This window comes from Pollachius pollachius (genome assembly GCF_949987615.1).
Source record: "Pollachius pollachius genome assembly, chromosome: 1".
NCBI classification, from domain to species: Eukaryota; Metazoa; Chordata; class Actinopteri; order Gadiformes; family Gadidae; genus Pollachius; species Pollachius pollachius.
In genome coordinates, this window is record NC_136934.1 from 3,487,505 (window position 1) to 3,507,022 (window position 19,518).

A 19,518-nucleotide genomic window follows, 5' to 3' on the forward strand; every position below is an offset into this window, starting at 1 on the left:
AAAGCGCTGTAAAAAAACCGATCAATTATTATTATTACTATTAAGTTTATATTCATAACTACTAATCATCTGCTCCGCCTGTTAACACCATGTATTCACAAAGTTGTGGAAACCGGGGGGTTTTGACCTCCTGTCTTACAATTCTTATAGTGTACCTAACCATATCCTAATCACAACATAAACTACAGAGCCTTGAGCTGTATTTGTTTTTACTTAATTACTTATTTTGGTCTAGCATATACAGCATTTCAAATTAAACCAGATTAAAAAAGTGTCTAGAAATTCAATGACGCATACCAAAAGAGATATAAATAAAATGTATTATAATTAAATTGGCTGCTGACGACCAGCCATTGTTAGAAGCTCCACCCTTCCCCAGAACCCCCCCCCCACCGTACGGGAGTCAAACCCCACCTTGAAGAAGAAGCCCAGGACGGCCTTCTGCTCCCCGTCCAGGCCGTCCACCGAGACGTCGGGCGCCCCGCCCTCCTCCTCGGGGCCCCCGAGCCCCGACAGGTCCACCTCGATCAGCGGGGCCCGGCTGCGCTGGAGCTCCTCCGCCCTCTCCCTCCTCCGGCCCTCGGAGTTGTCGTCCTCCGACGGGGGCCCCCCTGGGCCCCCGTCGGAGGAGGACACCTCCGAGGCGGCCAGCACCGCTGGGTCCAGCCGGGTGGGCTGGCGCATGTTGTCCTCGTCGTTGAGCCGGAAGGAGGCGCTCCGCTGGTGGCCGGCGCCCGGCCGGTGGGAGGGCTCCGGGGCGTCGGGGGGGTCCCTGGGGGACCGCCCCCCGGGGGTGAGCCTCGCGGCGGACGGGCTCTCCGCCGCGCTCTGGCCGAGGGTCCTGGAGGCCGGGCGGCCCGTCTCCTTGGCGATCTTCAGCTCCGACGGCTTGGTCCTGGGGCCGCGGGCGGAGGACAGCTTGGGGGGCTTCCTCGTGGCGGGCGCGGCGCCCGTGGCCTCCACGTAGTGCACGGCGGCGCGGATCTTGGGGTCGGCCGCGGGGGGCGACGTCACGTTCTGCTTCATGAGCATCTCCTGCTGGAAGGACAGCTGCATCATCTGCTGCTGGATGCTGCCGATGGCGTCGTTCAGCAGCTCGATGGAGCGGTTGCACTCGTTCAGGTCCAGCTCCTCCTCCGGGTGGAAGCCCCCGTTGCCGCCCTTCTTCTCCGTCTCCAGGGCGACCGGCGGGGGGGGCGGCTCCACCTCCTTCTCCACCCTCAGGGCCTCCACGCAGAAGTCGTCCTTGGACGCGATGTCCTTCTCCCCGTTCACGTCGTCCTTGGAGAAGTCCGTCTTGAGCGGGTTGGGCAGCGTGTCGCTCCTGCCGCCGCCCTTCTTGACGATGTGCAGGAACGCCGCCTTGCCCAGCTTCTGGCGCTGCCGCGCCGACAGCACCTCCATCTTCTTCTTCTGGTGCTCGATGGCCCGCCGCTTCTCCTCCAGCTGCATGTGGAGCTGCACCAGCTCCGACGCCAGCATGTTGGCGCCGCCGCCGCCGCCGCCGCCCTCCCCGCCGCGAGCCCCCAGGGGGGACGAGGGGCTCTGGTCCCTCTTCAGCCTCCAGGAGGAGGCCAGGGGCCCGCTGCACTCGGAGCCGTCGGGCGTGGTCCGCTGGGAGCTGGAGGCGCTGGAGCGCAGGTCGTGGTTGCTGCCGAAGCGCTGGTGGTGGGCGCGGCGCTCGGCGAAGGAGGTCATGCGCACGCTGCAGCTGGCCACGCTGCTGGCCACGCTGCTGGCCTGCGAGTGGGTGCTGAGGCAGGGGCTGGAGCGGCCACTGCCGCCGCCGCCCGCCTCCTTGTCCTCCTTGTCCACGTGCTCCTTCACCTTCATGTCCTCCCGCAGCTTGGCCGACTCCTCCTCCTCGTCGGAGAAGGCCTTCCTCTGCCAGTGGGGGTCCTTGGTGGTCAGGGCCTCATCCAAGTCCTCGTCCTCGTCCTCGTCCGCGGGGGGGTCCCGCTCCGGCTCCGCCTCGTCCCCCGCGCAGTCCGCGTGCAGGAAGAAGCCCGAGGAGCGCTCCCCTCTGGTCCGGGGGTCCGGCGCGGCGCAGCCCTGGGGGGCCTCCGGCGGCGGGTCCTCCTCACCTGAGGCGAAGGTGCGGTTGAGGAGCGAGGGGGTTTTTCTCCTCACGGCCGAGGAGGGGGCGTCGCCCCGGCGCAGGGAGCCCCTCCCGGACGGCCGCGGCCCCTCCCCGCACTCGTCCTCCTTGTTCAGGCACACCGACTTCTCCTTGGCGGGCCGCAGCACCGCGGGCATCAGGGGCTCCAGGAAGAAGCCGTCCGCCGCGGGGTCGGACTCCGCAGGGGCCGCCGGCCCGGGGGCGGCCGCCGCCGCCAGCAGGCCGTCCTCGTCCTCGTCGTCCATGTGGACGTTGCCCAGAAGGCCGTGGCCGTTGACCCGGCGGGGGTGCTGGGGGAGGAGCCCCGGATGGGGGTGGAGCCCGGCGGCCTGGTGCTTGGGCGTGACGTTGAGGATGTTGGAGGCCAGGCTGTCCTTGCTGATGGAGCGCGCCAGGCTCACGCTGTCGCCCGACGCCAGGTCCACCTCGCCGTCCATCAGGGAGGGGTTGAGGCTGGACATCGGCCTACCGGGGAGAAAGAGAGCAGATGGTTCAGTTAATGCTAATCTCAGTGTTTCCCCCGGCACTGTATGGTTAAGGCTTAACAACAATAGGGCCCCGCCTTGACTACCAATGTATATAAAAAAAAAATAATAATAAAAAATTATCATAAATATTTTTTTATTATTATGCATTAACAAAGTAGAAAACTCTCTTAGGGAAAGAGAACCTAAAGATAAATAATGCATTAGTAACAGTGGTCGTGCCATAAAGCTTTTTGAATGGGATAGCTCCTTGACCACCTTGATTAAGACCGTTTCTGGGGGAAACACTGAATCTAATGGGTTGGGATGTCAGCAGCAGGGATGTTCCCGACTGAGATTATCGGGAACACTGAAAGCAATCCATCCTGACTATTTGTCGACTATTGTCCTAATTATTTTTTTCATCCTCGCGAAATGTCCTGAGTCACAAGTGGTGTTCAATCTTAACGATTGATATATTTTCCTTCAATAGTTAATTCTAGTTGTCATGAGCGAGGCATGGAATACCAGAAAAGATAATCGAATACACAGTGAAGGTGTAGTCGTTTTGTAGGAGCTTTTTTGATATGGAAGAAAGGACTTTGATAGTTTCCACCAATTAACAAGAATCTAAAGTTAGTTCCCCTATGAAATCGCTAGTCTGTGTGTTATACCGCAACTAGAGGTTTTCAGCCTGCTTCTTACTATTGTAGAGCCAAAAGGGTTCTAAAATTTGGTTTTAAAGTTTCATCTATTGGGGACACTGTGAAACAGGAGCCGTTGGATTTTAGTTTTCGGGGTAGGGTTCTTTGTAATTCGCCTTTTGTGTAGAAACATAGACCAACCAATGGCTGTATAGAGATGTCTCCTTGGCAGGTCTACACCACTATACACAGACTCATACCAATGATCACATCTTTAGTTCCCTGCTTCACAACGCTGTAATTCGGAGTGTGAATAACCAATATCTCTCAAACAAGAGATTCACACGACGTAAGCCGTTATTGAGAGGTGTGAGCATCTTAATACACCACCACGGCAGCTCAGCTGGTATACATTTCACTTTTAGTTTCCTGGCAGTCTGCATTGTTGTAGAAATCGACAAACGCGTGGGAACGCCACCTACTAGGGCCAGCCGCTTAACGTTGGCGAACAAACCCATTATAGGTTCAGTGACAATGAAACATGGGGAGACTGATAAAAAATGTAACTGGAGAGTCTATTATGAATATGAAACAAGGGGAGACTAGGATAAATTTGAAACATGGCGAGAATCTGATAAATATGAAAATGGAGAGAATACGATAAAAATGAAACATGGGGACTGATAAATATGAAACATGGAGAGACTATGATAAATATGAAACATGGGGAGACTATGATTAAAATGAAAGCATATCATGAAACGACACCTCAGCTAGCAAAATCCTTAGTAGGCCAAGAGCCCTGCGACTAGTTAGTGGTCTAGTCGACTATGAGAGGTCAGCCCTAGTTAGCATTAACATTACAGACAACATGGACGAGAAGTTGACATTATGTGTTTATAAGTACGATCTTAAATGGATTACATTGATGCATGGTACATTCTTAGATGATTAGGTAAACACGATACACTACTCCACCCAACCACTAGCATATAATGACAGTGTAGATCGTGTAGACACAAACGCTGTAGGGGCTTCAGTGTGTTAACGTCTGAGTGTACCTCTGTCTCTTGTCCGGCCAGGCGATGACGGAGCCTCGGGGCGGTCCCTCCATCTGCGTCAGAGAGTTGGACCGGTTCCTCAGACCTGACCACCAAACACATACAGATCACTCGTATCACACAACAGCACCTCTACGTTTCGAGCTCTCTCTTGCCAACAGAGGACAACGTTAACACAGGTCTTTTACGGTATTACGCAGTACATTTCTATGAGCCGAAGACGTAGTTAAAGCACTGTATGACGAAGACAGCTTACCTCCCCCTTCATCGGCCTGTGTCTTCTGCTGCCTCTGTCTGAGAGGGAGCAATGGGTGGGAGGGGCTGAACGATGCACTGCCCTTCCTGAAACCAACACAAGGCAGCGCGGTCAGTGACTGAACGGCTCGGGCTGCACTGCTAAAGCTAGTCCAGCTTTGGCAGACTCACTGAACCAATCCAATTAGTTTAGTAGAGATTTACGATCATTGGTTTGGGGAGAATAGGAACTCATTCAATCTACATTTTCGATTACATTTACATTTTATAGATTTTGCACTGAGTAGTATTTGTGTTTGGGATATTCTAAAATTCCAATACAGTTGAGGTTTGTCTTATACCAAGACACATTGTTATTGCTGCAGGGTTAACACATTTAAGTTAGAAGTGGCGATATCATTAGGATAACACACGCTGTATACACAGAAGATAGAATAAATCCTCCTACTATACAGGATATTAAAAAAAAAACAAATTCACCGCATTACTGATCAACGTAACTGTTAGATTTCACTTTAGAATCAAACCCTAATGGTCTTATCCTCATCCTTATTATTATTATTATTATTATTATTATTATTATTAACTATATGAACAGTATATCAATTAAAGAAACTCAACAATTAATTGCATGATAAAGACACAAGACACAAGACAAACATAACAGATGCACAACAGATACATAAAACAAGAGAGACCAAACCAACGTAAACCGCACGAGGCTGATAGTAAAGGACACACATAATGTGAGCAGGAGCGCTGACTCACATGGGGTCAGCCTCCTCGGGGTGCAGGAAGTAGCGGCTGCAGGCCTCGGGGTTGCTCTGGGACTCGGCCATGCCGGGGCTGGCCAGGAAGCTGCGCTTGGTGGCGTTGGAGATTGGGACGGTGGGACGAGAGCACTTGGGCTGAGCCAGGGCTTGAGCTGGAGGGAAAGAGAGGGGAGGAGTCAGGAGGGGGGAGGAGTTAGAGGGGAGGAGTCAGGAGGAGTTAGAGGGGAGGAGTTAGAGGAGAGGAGTCAGGGGGGAGAGAGAGGGGAGGAGTCAGGAGGGGAGAGGAGTTAGAGGGGAGGAGTCAGGAGAGGAGTTAGAGGGGAGGAGAGGAGTCAGGGGGGAGAGAGGGGAGGAGTCAGGAGGGGGGAGGAGTTAGAGGGGAGGAGAGGAGTCAGGGGGAGAGAGAGGGGAGGAGTTAGAGGGGAGGAGAGGAGTCAGGGGGGAGAGAGAGGGGAGGAGTTAGAGGAGAGGAGAGGAGTCAGGGGGGAGAGAAAGGAGAGGAGTTAGAGGAGAGGAGTCAGGGGGGAGAGAGAGGGGAGGAGTCAGGAGGGGAGAGGAGTTAGAGGGGAGGAGTCAGGAGAGGAGTTAGAGGAGAGGAGTTAGAGGAGAGGAGAGGAGTTAGAGGGGAGGAGAGGAGTCAGGAGAGGAGTTAGAGGGGAGGAGTCAGGAGAGGAGTTAGAGGAGAGGAGAGGAGTTAGAGGGGAGGAGAGGAGTCAGGAGAGGAGTTAGAGGGGAGGAGTCAGGAGAGGAGTTAGAGGAGAGGAGAGGAGTTAGAGGGGAGGAGAGGAGTCAGGAGAGGAGAGGAGTAAGGAGAGGAGTCAGAGCGGAGGAGAGGTGTCAGAAAAGGAGAGGAGTCAGGAGAGGAGAGGAGTAAGGAGAGGAGTTGGAGGAGAGAAGTTAGAGGAGAGGGAGAGGGGAGGAGTCAGGAGAGAAGAGGAGTTAGAGGGGAGGAGAGGAGTAAGGAGAGCAGAGGAGGAGTATGGAGAGGAGAGGAGTAAGGAGAGGAGGAGTAAGGAGAAGAGTGGAGTTAGAGAGGAGGAGAGGAGAGGAGTTAGAGGGGAGGAGAGGAAAGGAGTCAGGAGAGGAGTCAGGAGAGGAGAGGAGGAGAGGTGCAGTAAGGAGAGGAGAGGAGGAGAGGTGCAGTAAGGAGAGGAGAGGAGGAGGAGTAAGGAGAGGAGTGGAGTCAGAGGAAAGGAAAATAAGTCAGGGTAGAGAGGAGTCAGGGGAGAGAGGAGTCAGGAGTCGGGGGAGAAAGAGGGGTCAGGGGAGAGAGGAGATGAGTCAGGAGTGGGAAGCTGCTGCCCACCATCCTTGAACTCCTGCAGGTGCTTGGGTTGGACAAACTCGGGTTTGACCGTCTCAAACCACCAGAAGAGCTCCGCGATGAACACCATCACGTTGTGCTGGAGAGAGAGAGGGGACGTGTTAGAATATCCACAGAGGACCGAACAGAACGGGATGTTGGAGAACGTCTGGTCATCAACCCATCGTGTACCTTCAGCACCAGCGGCGAGTACAGCATGTCCTCTGTGGACAGGTAGAAGCTCTTGTTCAGATACTCGCTGGAAAACTCTTTGAGCAGCTGGAGGTTGTAGAGGCTGTCGGCCATGGAGGTCACCTCCTTCAGGCAGATGTCTGGATGAGGGGCAGAGGCAGGAGTCAACGCGGAAAAACCAAAACTAAAACCCAGTGACCTGGAGTCTATAAATGTCCCTGTAGCTCGGGACGGCGTGCCGCGTACGGCCCACCAGAATAGCCTCTCACGGGGCTATCAAATTCAACACTGTACCGGAAACGCTCTCATGTTTAAAAATGGACTCGCGTCACAATAAAGCCTGGCACACAAGGGACTTGCACAATAAAAGTCCCATGACTCGTTTGAAAGGGACTGTTTGATTCGTATGTCCTTTGTATCCACAAGTTCTGTTAATCTGGAGTGCAACACGTCCAATTAAGGCAGCGGGAAAAGATTTAGCTTAAAGAGGCACCGTGACCACTAGGCTGTTCATTGTTGGGCCGTAATCCTCAGTACCTGTTGATAAGCCCAGCATAACGCTCCTTAGCCTGGGAACCAGACGAATCTGAGCTCAAGTTTTCATCAAGCCCCCACACATCCAGACAGACTTCAAGAATCCGGGTTGGGCCCATCACAACGGTATACTTTATATGTGGCAGGCTTTATACAATGCCTTTAGAGAACCGTTGAGGCATAAACAACCAATATGCCTGTTGTGTAACACTTTTCGTGGCTCTTGATGTCTGTTCTTACAATCGAGGCTTTTCTCTGCGCACCCGATGAGAACGCCGCTTGGAAATCAAATTAAACCGAGAGCTTCTAGTCCAAAACTCACCCGTGAACAGGTCTGGGTTCAACAGACTGTACCGGGCTGTGTGTGTGATTGAGTAGCGAGTGAGTAGTGAGTGGTACCCTCTAGCTTCATGACGTCGGGGCAGTAGTAGTGGACCACCGAGAGCAGCGCCGCGCCGTCGCACACGTCCTTCATCAGGTCCTCCATGACGGGGAAGAAGGGCAGCAGGCGGCCCCCTCCATGCTCCCGGCGGTACCGCACCTAGCCACCAGGGGGCGGGGGGCGAGGCGGTGAGAGTCAGTGGGATAGTTTGATCGACTCAAGGCCACCACCGCTGACCCATAGACTATGAAGAGCGGCGCGTGACAATAACCTAGAAGCAATGAGCGGCAGGTCCCACTGACAGATCTCAGATCTTCCACGCAGATACTGAGGCACTTCCTACAACATGTTGTCGTGTTTTAGACCAGGATTCTCCCCAGGTGGTCGTTCCAAAGTGGAGCAATTCCGATTCCATTACAATAGTCCCACTCGCACTTTGCTGGATGTTTATAGGTTAATGCCGACCAGCCGTCTAAATTCCACAAGGTGGTTCTAACTGAAGGAACGGTTTATTGTCCCCACATTGGCCAGACATCGAGGGGAGAAGCGTGGAGCACTCGACAGCTCGTGGAAGGGGTGAGATGCTAAAGCAGAGAGCGATGACATGACAAGCATTTAATGACCAGTCAGACACCCCCCCCCCCCCCCGGGCGCGAGAACGACCGGCAGGTCAGCCGGTCAAATCAGGCCACCGGGGGAAGCTGGCTGGTAGAGGAACCCACTCACACACAGCTTTCACTGAACCACTTCTGGGAAACGTGTGTGTGAGGCCGGTCGACTGAGAAGGACACTGGTCCAGATGCACCGCCTGATGCATGCACTGTAGAGGCTTCACATGCCTGAGAGTGCAATAGTTATGTCATTACGGATTGAAGAATTAATCAAACATCTACATGGCTGTAAGGGACAGGCCTTTTTAATGTCCTAGATGATTAATTATAAAACAATACATGCCTTTATTTGTTGATGTATAGCCAATGCATACCTCTCGGTCACTTGTGTTTACACCTTTTTTGCACTGCCAGGCGTAAAAGAAGAAGGGACAGCTTAAAACACGAAAGGATGTTGAGCATCAAGACCCTTATCTGGGATGCACGATTAAGAATGGCCGATGATGGATTATGGGCCTGAAACACACCGGAGGTTAAAAGGTGCGTGTGGAGGTTGTTTTGATCTGGTCAAACAGGGATTGCTGCTGTCAAACCCATAGGCCTCCTAGAGGACACCCACAGAACGCCGTCAGAAACATTCACTAAAAACTGTGTGGAAGTATAGTATATCTAGTGTGGTGGTTTCCTTTCGCTCCAAACTCAATCATTCATAACAGAAGCTAAGGTACAACGGACATCAACTACTGCTACACGTTACATTCTAGCTAGTGAACTTTAAAAAGGAATGACTTCTTATAATGCAGCCCTAGTAAAACATTGTTTAACATTATGTGGTCACTGGGAAACTGCCAGTTTGGGACGTTTAAATGTAGAAGGTAGTTATTCAGCCAGCTTTGAGGCAGTTTAAAACATCAAGGCACATCTTTTCTTGAAAACAACAAAACACTTGAATTTAGTAAAAGAAAGTCTCAAATGAAACCTTCTACATCCCAACTTTCTATTTTCAGATGTAATGATCCAATTTTCAGAAGTGTGTAAATATTGAATTCTCTTTTCAGAAATTGCACGTACTTCTGTTGTCTAAGGACCAGTGGAGTGCATTGAAACATGCTGAAAAAGGGTACCTTGTGAACTCTACATACTTGTTCAAGGAGTCAGAGAATGAACTCCTATTCTGGCTAAACAATGTTTTAAATGGGTTTCGCATTAAAATAAAAACAAAACTTAAATCGTTACACCAAGCTACACAAAACAGTTCTCTGTGAAGGAACAGCATACCACGTCCAAGTGTTCCTCAGCCTCCAACATGCAGTTTGCCAGCATAAAGTCGGACTGACATTCACAAACACAGCAGACGATACAGTGGACGTGAGGTTGTGATAGGACAGAGCGGACGAAGAGCATGGACGTGAGGTTGTGAGATTGACCGAGGGGAAAGGGAGATGAGAGACCGAGCATGGGGACACACAGTTGACCAGGGAGAACGAGATTGTAACGAGATGAGAAAAGCCGACAACAAAGGAAAAACAGTGATAAAGGGATGAGCCTTCATCTCGATGGCTGGACACAAGTCCCTCACACACACACACACAAGACACCGACACACACTGTAGGATGGTTAGGCTTGAGATGAGGACCACATTGTGATCCCAAATCAAAGGTTTCACTGAGTATACAAAAACACAAGTTGAACTTATATCAGAGTGACAGAAAATAATATAAAAACAACAATACAACGGTCAGTTGTCCCGGTGTCAGGACGCAGGGTCTCCAACGGCAGGGTGAGCTGGAGTGAGCCACAGGAGTGCGCACATAAACACAGCGGGTGAGCTGGAGTGAGCACATCCACAGAGGATGAGCAGGGGGAGGCATGGGAGTGTGCACATAAAGACAGGGGGTGAGCTGGAGTGAACCATGAGAGTGTGCACATCCCCAGTGAGGCTGAGATGGAGTGTGCACATCCACAGAGGGTGAGATGGAGTGTGCACATCCCCAGTGAGGCTGAGATGAAGTGTGCACATCCACAGAGGGTGTGATGGAGTGTGCACATCCCCACAGAGGGTGAGATGGAGTGTGCACATCCCCACAGAGGGTGAGATGGAGTGTGCACATCCCCACAGATGGTGAGATGGAGTGTGCACATCCCCAGAGGTTGGGATGGAGTGTGCACATCCCCACAGAGTGTGAGATGGAGTGTGCACATCCCCACAGAGTGTGAGATGGAGTGTGCACATCCCCAGAGTGTGAGATGGAGTGTGCACATCCCCAGAGGATGAGATGGAGTGTGCACATCCCCAGAGGGTGAGATGGAGTGTGCACATCCCCAGAGGGTGAGATGGATTGTGCACATCCACAGAGGGTGAGATGGAGTGTGCACATCCCCAGAGGGTGAGATGGATTGTGCACATCCACAGAGGGTGAGATGGAGTGTGCACATCCCCACAGAGGGTGAGAAGGAGTGTGCACATCCACACAGAAGGTGAGATTGAGTGTGCACATCCCCACAGAGGTTGAGATGGAGTGTGCACATCCCCACAGAGGGTGAGATGGAGTGTGCACATCCCCAGAGGGTGAGATGGATTGTGCACATCCCCAGAGGGTGAGATGGAGTGTGCCACGGGAGTGTGCACATCCACACAGAGCAATGCGTGCGAGGGGTGAGATAGGAGGGGTGAAGGAGGAGGGAAGCGAGGGCACGGGACCATGATCCAACTTACAGGGACTAGTTTCCAATACCATTTGGAAGGAGACTATCCAGATCGAGGGGGGGAGAGAAGGGGGAGAAGGGAAGGGGGGAGGGGATAAGGGCAGGGGGGAGGGGATAAGGGAAGAGAGGTCAATAGGTCAAAGGTTATAGGCAGCAGACAGATTTGGATCCAATCCAGGTTAGAGGTTAGAGAAAGGAGCTAGAAAAGACAGCAGGTCCGCAGAGCTCCATTGGGGAAGGCAGCGAACAGATCTGCTGGCCGTCATGTCAACCATCATCTGTTGTTTGCACAGAGGTCAGAAAGGCAGACAAATAAAGCACACATCGACTGGCTCAAATGTCCTCCAGCAATCATTTCGGCTCTGGCTCCCTGTGTTGGTGTGGGAGGGAGGGAGGGAGGGAGGGAGGGAGGGAGGGAGAGGGGGGGGGGGGGGGGGCAGTCCTGGCTTTACCTTCTGATGGCCGGGGGACTCCAGCGGGTGCTGCTTGACTTTGTGTTCCCTTTCTGCAAACTCCCTCATCTTCATGTTCACCTGAAGAGGGAGAACGGGTCGGCTTAGCTCAGGAGGTAGAGTAGTTGTCTCGTAACCGAAAGGTTGCTAGTTCGATCCCCAGCTCCTCCTAGCTGAGTGTTGATGTGTCCCTGAGCGAGACACTTAACCCTAACTGCTCCTGACGAGCATGGTTGACTCTGCCGTCGGTGTGTCAATGTGTGTATTAACCGATGTAAGTCGCTTTGGATAAAAGCGTCTGCTAAATGCCCTAATTGTAATTGAGAAGAAGTTCACATTCAATCCGGACGCAATCCTCAGGTCGAGTTCCACAAACACACTGGCTGGCTGGTTGTTCCTTGAGTAAGATCGCTTGTAAAGTTTGTAAAATGCAGGACATAAGCATCAACTCTGCTTGGTCCCGGCCACACCAATATCTTGTTTCCTACTTACAGGATGTTTGGACAGCTAATTCATCTTTTATTCTGCACTCAGCTCTGTCACTAGGCACCGCATCTGAATGAACAAACTACAGGTGAAATACATTGGAGCATCTCGTCCTGTTTCTCAGCCTCTTCCTCCTGGGTTGCCACCACAACCGTTACAGTAGAGGCTGGAGGAACGCGAGTCCACAGACAAATATACAGCATCGAGGACAGCAAAGTGTGTCAGAAATCCTTATTAAATAAACATAAACGACGGCACAACATAGACGACCTACATCCCGCTAACAGACAGCCGTAACAGGACGTGTTATTGATGCGCTATGTTGGCGTGGCATGCGTGCGTCTAATAATCTAACCTATATCAGCTCGTCATTGGCCAATCTGGGTATCAGTCGCCCACAGACCCTAAAAGCTGGACTGGACAGACTATCAAACTCCCCCCAGTGACCCAGTTCTTTCACTGGGTCGGCCGTCTACATGACATGTGACCAGAGGCCAGACACTGGCTCAGAGTCCCCTTGCTGTGAATGCTGGGGATCGAGAAAGTCCCTAGAGAAAGCTGTTCTGTCCCTAGTCAGTTGGGGTTCCCTCCCCTAGACAGTGGCTGATCGCTCCTTAGTGAGAGCTGATCCCTCCAAGAGTGGCGTGCTCCGACCTTGTTGATCCAGAACAACATGGCGTCCTCCAGGTCGAAGGGCAGCTCCTTGGAGGCACTGAAGGTGGAGAAGCGCTTGACGGAGGCCACCACCTTCTCGATGCTGATCATCTCCACCGTGTAGGCCATCATCAGGGCGTCGATCATCGGCATGTGGGAACTCTGGGAGGGGAGAGAGATAGAGACGGAAAAGGAGGGTCAATCTTTAGGCTCAAAACTTTGATACAACGCTTCAAATACAGTTTCTCCCCACTGCTATGCCGCTTTTACATTCACAACACCATCTTCCATACAGGTACATTTCTAAAACAATATACTAGTAGTAACCAACTGGGCCCAGTTGCTACATGCTGGACCTTTTTAATAAGGTATCACACCCAGAACCACAGGTACATCTCAAACTGGTTCAGGCCTGCTCCACAACATCCCGATCACTACAGGGAACCTGTCCTCCCCTGACCTCACCCGACGCAAACCAGAAAGTCTTTAATGCCTGCAGGAGTCAAATGAAGGCCAACCCACTGTCGTTTATTGTTTGAAGGCGTGTTTGCTAGTAGCCTGGTGTGTACTAGGTACACAATCCCTTTGCGGTTGTGTTCCTGTGAATGCAGGGAACCCTGTTCTTTGTTTTAGTTTTGATGGAGCAAGACAGACTAAAATATAATTTAAATAAAAGGCCTCAGCTTGGACTTCTCAAACAGGGTAAAAAGTACATTGTAGCTTCAAATCCCTTGTGTTTGTGTTTGAGTAATTAGGAGCGCAGTGCCAGCCTCTCCACCATTTAGAGTAATCTAATTGAGGAAAAACACAGAGATTAGGCTGCTACTTAGAGCAATTCAATGCTCCCTCTGCAACACAATGAACTGAGGTTATGACTGGGAAGGCTTTTCCACTGAAAAGGGCAGGAAAGACTTCTGTACACAAACATCTACAGATTCTTCATCAACAACCCAATTCACAAGTTCAATACTCAAGTATTTCAATAAACAGATTAATAAGGAAACAGAATAACTTGATCATATCGGCGAAATAGATAATTTCATAATAAGAAGGGGCATGAATCATGATCTGGTAACGCATTGATTTCCGACCACAGATACGATTCAGATCTTTGTCGATTAAGATGATCTTGAGTTGAGGAAACACAATCATCTCTTCACACCATACAGCAGTACCACTTACACACACACTGAGTACCACTCACATACTCCGTCTGAGCTTCGTGTCTGAATACCCCCACTAGAGACATACACTGAGAGAGGATTACAAGGGGGACAAAGTGCTGGATCGGCTTGCAACAGTTCCAAAGGTCAAGACAGTAGTGGTACAATACGTCCACAGGTCCAGCATGTGCATACACACATACACACGTCCAATGCCTAGTGTGTTAATGCCTTGCAGACTCAATATGACCACAGGTACAGCGTGTGCATACACACGTATACACCTCTGATGCTTACTGTCTGTTAACGACTAGCCGAGTCAATATCTCCACAGGTCTAGTGTGTGTATAACATGCATACACACCCTGGCTGCTTGCGGTGTTTAAGAACCAACCGGGGGGGGTCATCGTTCCCTGCTGGCATTGTGTGTGTGTGTGTGTGTGTGTGTGTGTGTGTGTGTGTGTGTGTGTGTGTGTGTGTGTGTGTGTGTGTGTGTGTGTGTGTGTGTGTGTGTGGCTGCTGCACACACACATACAGGAACATGCTGTGGGATTATTCCACCAGACTCACGCAGCCCTGCAGACATGTGACCCGGGAGAGGGGTCTGCCAACCCGTTTCCATGGTAACACAACATTGCACTCAGAGCTCAGAGCCCTGGAATGGCTGAGGAGCCGAGGGTGCTCAATCAGAGTGTGTGTGTGTGTGTGTGTGTGTGTGTGTGTGTGTGTGTGTGTGTGTGTGTGTGTGTGTGTGTGTGTGTGTGTGTGTGTGTGTGTGTGTGTGTGTGTGTGTGTGTGTGTGTGTGTGTGTGTGTGTGTGTGTTGTGCGCGTCCTGCTCAGTGAAACTGTAACACATCATATCGTATTGCTGCCGGGAGGCCACAGGGCTCTCTGCACTTTCTTTCATCGCACTGCTCTGTGTTGTGTGGGGCGGAGCGGGCGTTGGAACCAGCACCTCTGACTGAGACAGACCTGGGACCACACAAAGGCCTACGGCCCAGAGGGCATCAAACAAGAGCTGCCCCATGGTACCAACCGGGGTTCAATCAACTTACACCTGAGTGGAAAGAAGTCTACTGGTCGAGCAACTGTTTTTTCCGCTTTTTTACCTGCCCGATGGTAAAATGTATCCCTTATTGCCATGTCTGGACATGGACAGACATCCCTGTCAAAATGTTAATCTTTCTCTGCTGCCAGTGGCAGCACTGCTGAACAGTGCATGAGTAAGTAGGGAGACAGCTCAGGAGCCGACAGGGAGACAGCTCAGGAGTCGAGAGGGAGACAGCTCAGGAGCCGACAGGGAGACAGCTCAGGAGCCGACAGGGAGACAGCTCAGGAGCCGACAGGGAGACAGCTCAGGAGCCGACAGGGAGACAGCTCAGGAGCCGACAGGGAGACAGCTCAGGAGCCGACAGGGAGACAGCTCAGGAGTCGACAGGGAGACAGCTCAGGAGCCGACAGGGAGACAGCTCAGGAGCCGACAGGGAGACAGCTCAGGAGCCGACAGGGAGACAGCTCAGGAGTCGACAGGGAGACAGCTCAGGAGCTGACAGGGAGACAGCTCAGGAGCTGACAGGGAGACAGCTCAGGAGCCGACAGGGAGACAGCTCAGGAGCCGACAGGGAGACAGCTCAGGAGCCGACAGGGAGACAGCTCAGGAGCTGACAGGGAGACAGCTCAGGAGCCGACAGGGAGACAGCTCAGGAGTTGACAGGGAGACAGCTAAGGAGTTGACAGGGACACAGCTCAGGAGCTGACAGGGAGACAGCTCAGGAGCTGACAGGGAGACAGCTCAGGAGCTGACAGGGAGACAGCTCAGGAGCTGACAGGGAGACAGCTCAGGAGTCGACAGGGAGACAGCTCAGGAGCTGACAGGGAGACAGCTCAGGAGCTGACAGGGAGACAGCTCAGGAGCTGACAGGGAGACAGCTCAGGAGTCGATATGGAGACTGCTCAGGTGTCGACAGGGAGACAGCTCAGGAGCCGACAGGGAGACAGCTCAGGAGTCGACAGGGAGACAGCTCAGGAGTCGACAGGGAGACAGCTCAGGAGTCGACAGGGAGGTTAGGGTTAGGGTTAGGGTTAGGGTTAGGGTTAGGGTTAGGGCTCAGGAGCTCAGGAGCCGACAGGGAGACAGCTCAGGAGTCGAGAGGGAGACAGCTCAGGAGCTGAAAGGACAGCTCAGGAGTCGAGAGATAAACAGCTCAGGAGGCGATGGGGAGACAGCTCAGGAGTCGATATGGAGACGGCTCAGGAGCTGACAGGGAGACAGCTCAGGAGCCAATAGGAAGATGGCTCAGGGTAAAGTAGTGAGCCGGCTCAGGAGCTGACTGAGAGCCAGGGGAAGACTGGTGTCAGATGAAAGGAGCGTATGATGATGCGGGGGGAGGATGAGAAGGAAGGAGATGGAGCAGGCTTCTCCTCCTGGCTGCATAGCAACACAATATAAACGGCAGGGAAGCCCCTCATCCATTACTTAGTGTAGCAGTACAAACCCGAACCTCTGTACATGAGACAGGCTCGCTAATTTATTATTTTCCACATACATGACGTCTCAGGTGAACATGTTGGCGATGGCCTCCACAGGGGGTGCCTGCGTTAGGTCGCAGGCTTCCAGAGGGGTCCGTGTTCATCCAACCACCAGCCCTGCGTTAAGCCAAGGCTCGGTCCGTTCATAATAACCAAAACGCTGCACTCGGTCTGAAATAGGCTCAGGGTCAATTCAGAACCACATCCACTCTCCTCAGCTCAATGGGAAACAGCTGGCAGCAGACAAAAGTCAAATGAAGAGTCAGAAGTAGAGTTGGGCGATTTTTTCTGATAGAACGGTATACCACCGTGTTTATCACAATAAAAGGCTGAATGACCTTAAGCACACATTGAATTTGGTTTGTTGACTTTATATCCTCAATTAAAAGACGAATCGAATTCCTCATTTAAAAAAATTCTCCCCAAGTGAGCCCTACCTTTATCCCTTTATGGTGATTAGTCGATATGTAAACAAGGCCTAGACTATATAAATATACCACAACCTTAAAAAGTAGAGAAAAAAAAACCGGAGAAAAACATGAACCACAATGCCATTGCAGTTCTCAATCTCCCTGTGAAACTGCTGGTCAAAAGCCCTCTGTGTGAGGCAACCGAGAAGTTAGTCACCCAAGCCAAATCGTTTAAAAGTAGCCTGACAACAGCATCGCCATAGCAGACGCAGGAAAACATCCGCCAGAGCTATTCACAGCCTTGTCCAACCAGGCATGAAGAGTTCTCACAAGGGCAGCGTGAGCCGGCAGTCAAATTCCACCACCTGCTTTGAATAGATGTGTAAGTAAACCACGTTGGACCGTTGCATTAAAACCAGCAGGAATACACTGGAACCCACACTCACACACCTATCTACTCTCAACAGTTCTCGCCAAAGTCCAGAGTTAGAAAGGAGACTTTATCCAATAGTTGACCGATATCCAACTGTATAAAAATGTATTAAGGCCACGATGGTCTGATAAGAACACAAAAGGCCCTTGTCACCATGGACTGTGCAAAGTATCACAGATCAGAAGTTAGGATAAGCAGGAGAGAGAGGGAAGTACTTTGCTCATGTGCTGGGTGCTAATATTTGTGACTTTCCCTCTGTGCGTTTGACAAGCAATGTTAAACAGAAGCGCGCTCTCACAAGAGAGGCTGACCATGGTTTGCATACCGCCTGACAATCTCTGTCCTGTATCAGGCCTGGTGGGGAAGACATTGAGAGAACACCAACCACCACAGAGAGATGCAAACCGTAGGAACCACAGCTTGATGGACTGGCATATCGGCTACAACATAGCAGTAACTTAGAAGCAATGGTTATTTAAACTGGATTTGAGACAAATTTGATGGAAGCACTTCAACTGTTCTACAAAACAAAAACAACTTTACAAGTCATTATCTCTTAAGATGCGTACAGCTCACTGTGCAGCAAAACAAATTAAGTGCTATTCCCATACTCAAGCTGAACGTGGTAGAGACAATAAGTCCATTTGTCAGAAGAAAGAGAAACAATATATTGCGGTACTGTACGTTCAAGACAGTAAGGATGTTAAAGGTCCCATGACATGCCACCAGGTGTGGTGTGATTAGCCGCTACAAGCCGTTTTGGATATCTGCCCCTTATGACATCACAGGTGGGCGTGTCCACCTAGATGTGTGCTGGATAGATCAGTCTACCAGCCTACCCAGTGGACTGTGGCAAACGTTGCTCATCTAGCCGTCACACGTCGAGGTGGACACGCCCACCTGTGATGTCATAAGGGGCAGATTTCCAAAAGGGCTTGTAGCGGCTTATCACACCCCACCTGGTGGCATGCCATGGGACCTTTAATAGAACCAAGTGCCAAGCACTAACAATGGCTAGGTTAACCCATTCCCCGTATACAACAAAGATAGCTATGATAAGATGCTTCGCAATGCTTAGTACTATTTTCAAGTGCAAGGACGTACAACATACATACGTGCCTACATAAAGTGCCTGGACGCACAACATAAAATAAGTGCGTAAGAGGGGCCAGCGGGGGGTAAGGGGGGAGGCTATGCAGAGTATAGGTGAACTCTGAACAGGCGGGTCTGGAGCCGAGTCTTCTCCTCACCATTTTGATGGGCATGGAGGCGAGGTCTCCGTCGGTGACGGGCGTGTCGTCGCTCTCCACCACGTACAGGCCCTTGCGGGACAGGGCCTGTAGGACGCAGAGGTGGGACTGCAGCCCCGACGCCTGCTCCGTCTTCAGGATCAGCGAGCACACGCGGCAGTACAGCTCGCAGGAGAGCAGCAGGCGCAGCACCGGGGGCTTGATGTGCTCCTGGTCGTACTGGTCCGTGTAGAAGGGGTCCCGCAGGTCCTCTGGGATGTGGTCTGGGGGGGGGGGGGAGAACGCAGAATGTCTCACTTACAGCAAGAGAAACACACAAGTTGAACGTAGTAAAGGTTATTGCCCTGATGAAGGCCTACAATGGCCGAAACATGTCGGCAACTTTTTAAGAATTCCATTATGAATCAGCCGATTTATTAAAGCTTTTTTAACTTTAAGAAGAGTGCCTTGGTCAGCCTATCTTTGTAGCAAAAGTTGTATTTAACACTTACCTTTTACGGCAATTTAGCAGATGCTATTAACCAAAGCAACTCATAAGGACTCATAAACAAATTCACACACAGACAGCGGAGCCAAACATGCAAAGGCGACAAACAGCTTGTTAGCTAGGAGGAGCCAGGGATCTACTTGTAACCTTCCGGTTACAAGTCAACCGGCTCTACCTCCTGAGAGAAGACTTCATGTTGTCATGTGTCATTCCAAGAGTGACCCATCATAGATGCATGAACAGAAATAGCAAGGCCAGAGCGCACCATGATGAATATGCAAAGAAGATTAGCCTAACGTAAGTATAAAGGAATAGGTTCATGACTCAAACAGAGATTCATATTCAAATATTGAACTTTGTTTTTAACCTATAAACCCTTTTGAGATCAAACACAGAATAGGCTGGTGGTACATGCTAACAGAGCCAGGCCTTCCCACCCCAAAGAGAGCAGCTTCTGGGTGGACCGTACAGAGGGCCCCCTCCATGTATACAAACACTACTGGAGCCGTGAAGCAACGGGCACACCCTGGCCTATGAAAGGGGTTTCCACAACTTCACATGTGAAGTCTTTCAGCGAGGCAAACCAAAAACAAAAATCGGTTTGATGT

At 51.4% G+C, this 19,518-nt stretch overlaps 1 protein-coding gene across 2 annotated transcripts in view; it reads right to left on the reverse strand.

Annotated features, from left to right (window-relative positions):
• The window catches only part of camsap1b (calmodulin regulated spectrin-associated protein 1b), a 34,349-nt gene that overhangs the window by 10,496 nt on the left and 4,335 nt on the right, over positions 1–19,518 (reverse strand). Inside the window, exons 3-13 of one of the 2 annotated variants that reach the window (XM_079751753.1) lie at positions 18,424–18,686; positions 12,638–12,799; positions 11,498–11,578; positions 7,745–7,886; positions 6,812–6,951; positions 6,623–6,719; positions 5,312–5,468; positions 4,545–4,630; positions 4,289–4,373; positions 637–2,584; positions 415–594 (exon numbers count right to left, since the gene is read on the reverse strand). In XM_079751753.1, coding sequence (XP_079607879.1) covers positions 415–594; positions 637–2,584; positions 4,289–4,373; positions 4,545–4,630; positions 5,312–5,468; positions 6,623–6,719; positions 6,812–6,951; positions 7,745–7,886; positions 11,498–11,578; positions 12,638–12,799; positions 18,424–18,686 — 3,341 coding nt within the window. Of the gene's footprint in view, positions 1–414; positions 2,585–4,288; positions 4,374–4,544; positions 4,631–5,311; positions 5,469–6,622; positions 6,720–6,811; positions 6,952–7,744; positions 7,887–11,497; positions 11,579–12,637; positions 12,800–18,423; positions 18,687–19,518 lie in introns of both variants that reach the window. The other variant, XM_079751752.1, reaches the window with a different exon arrangement.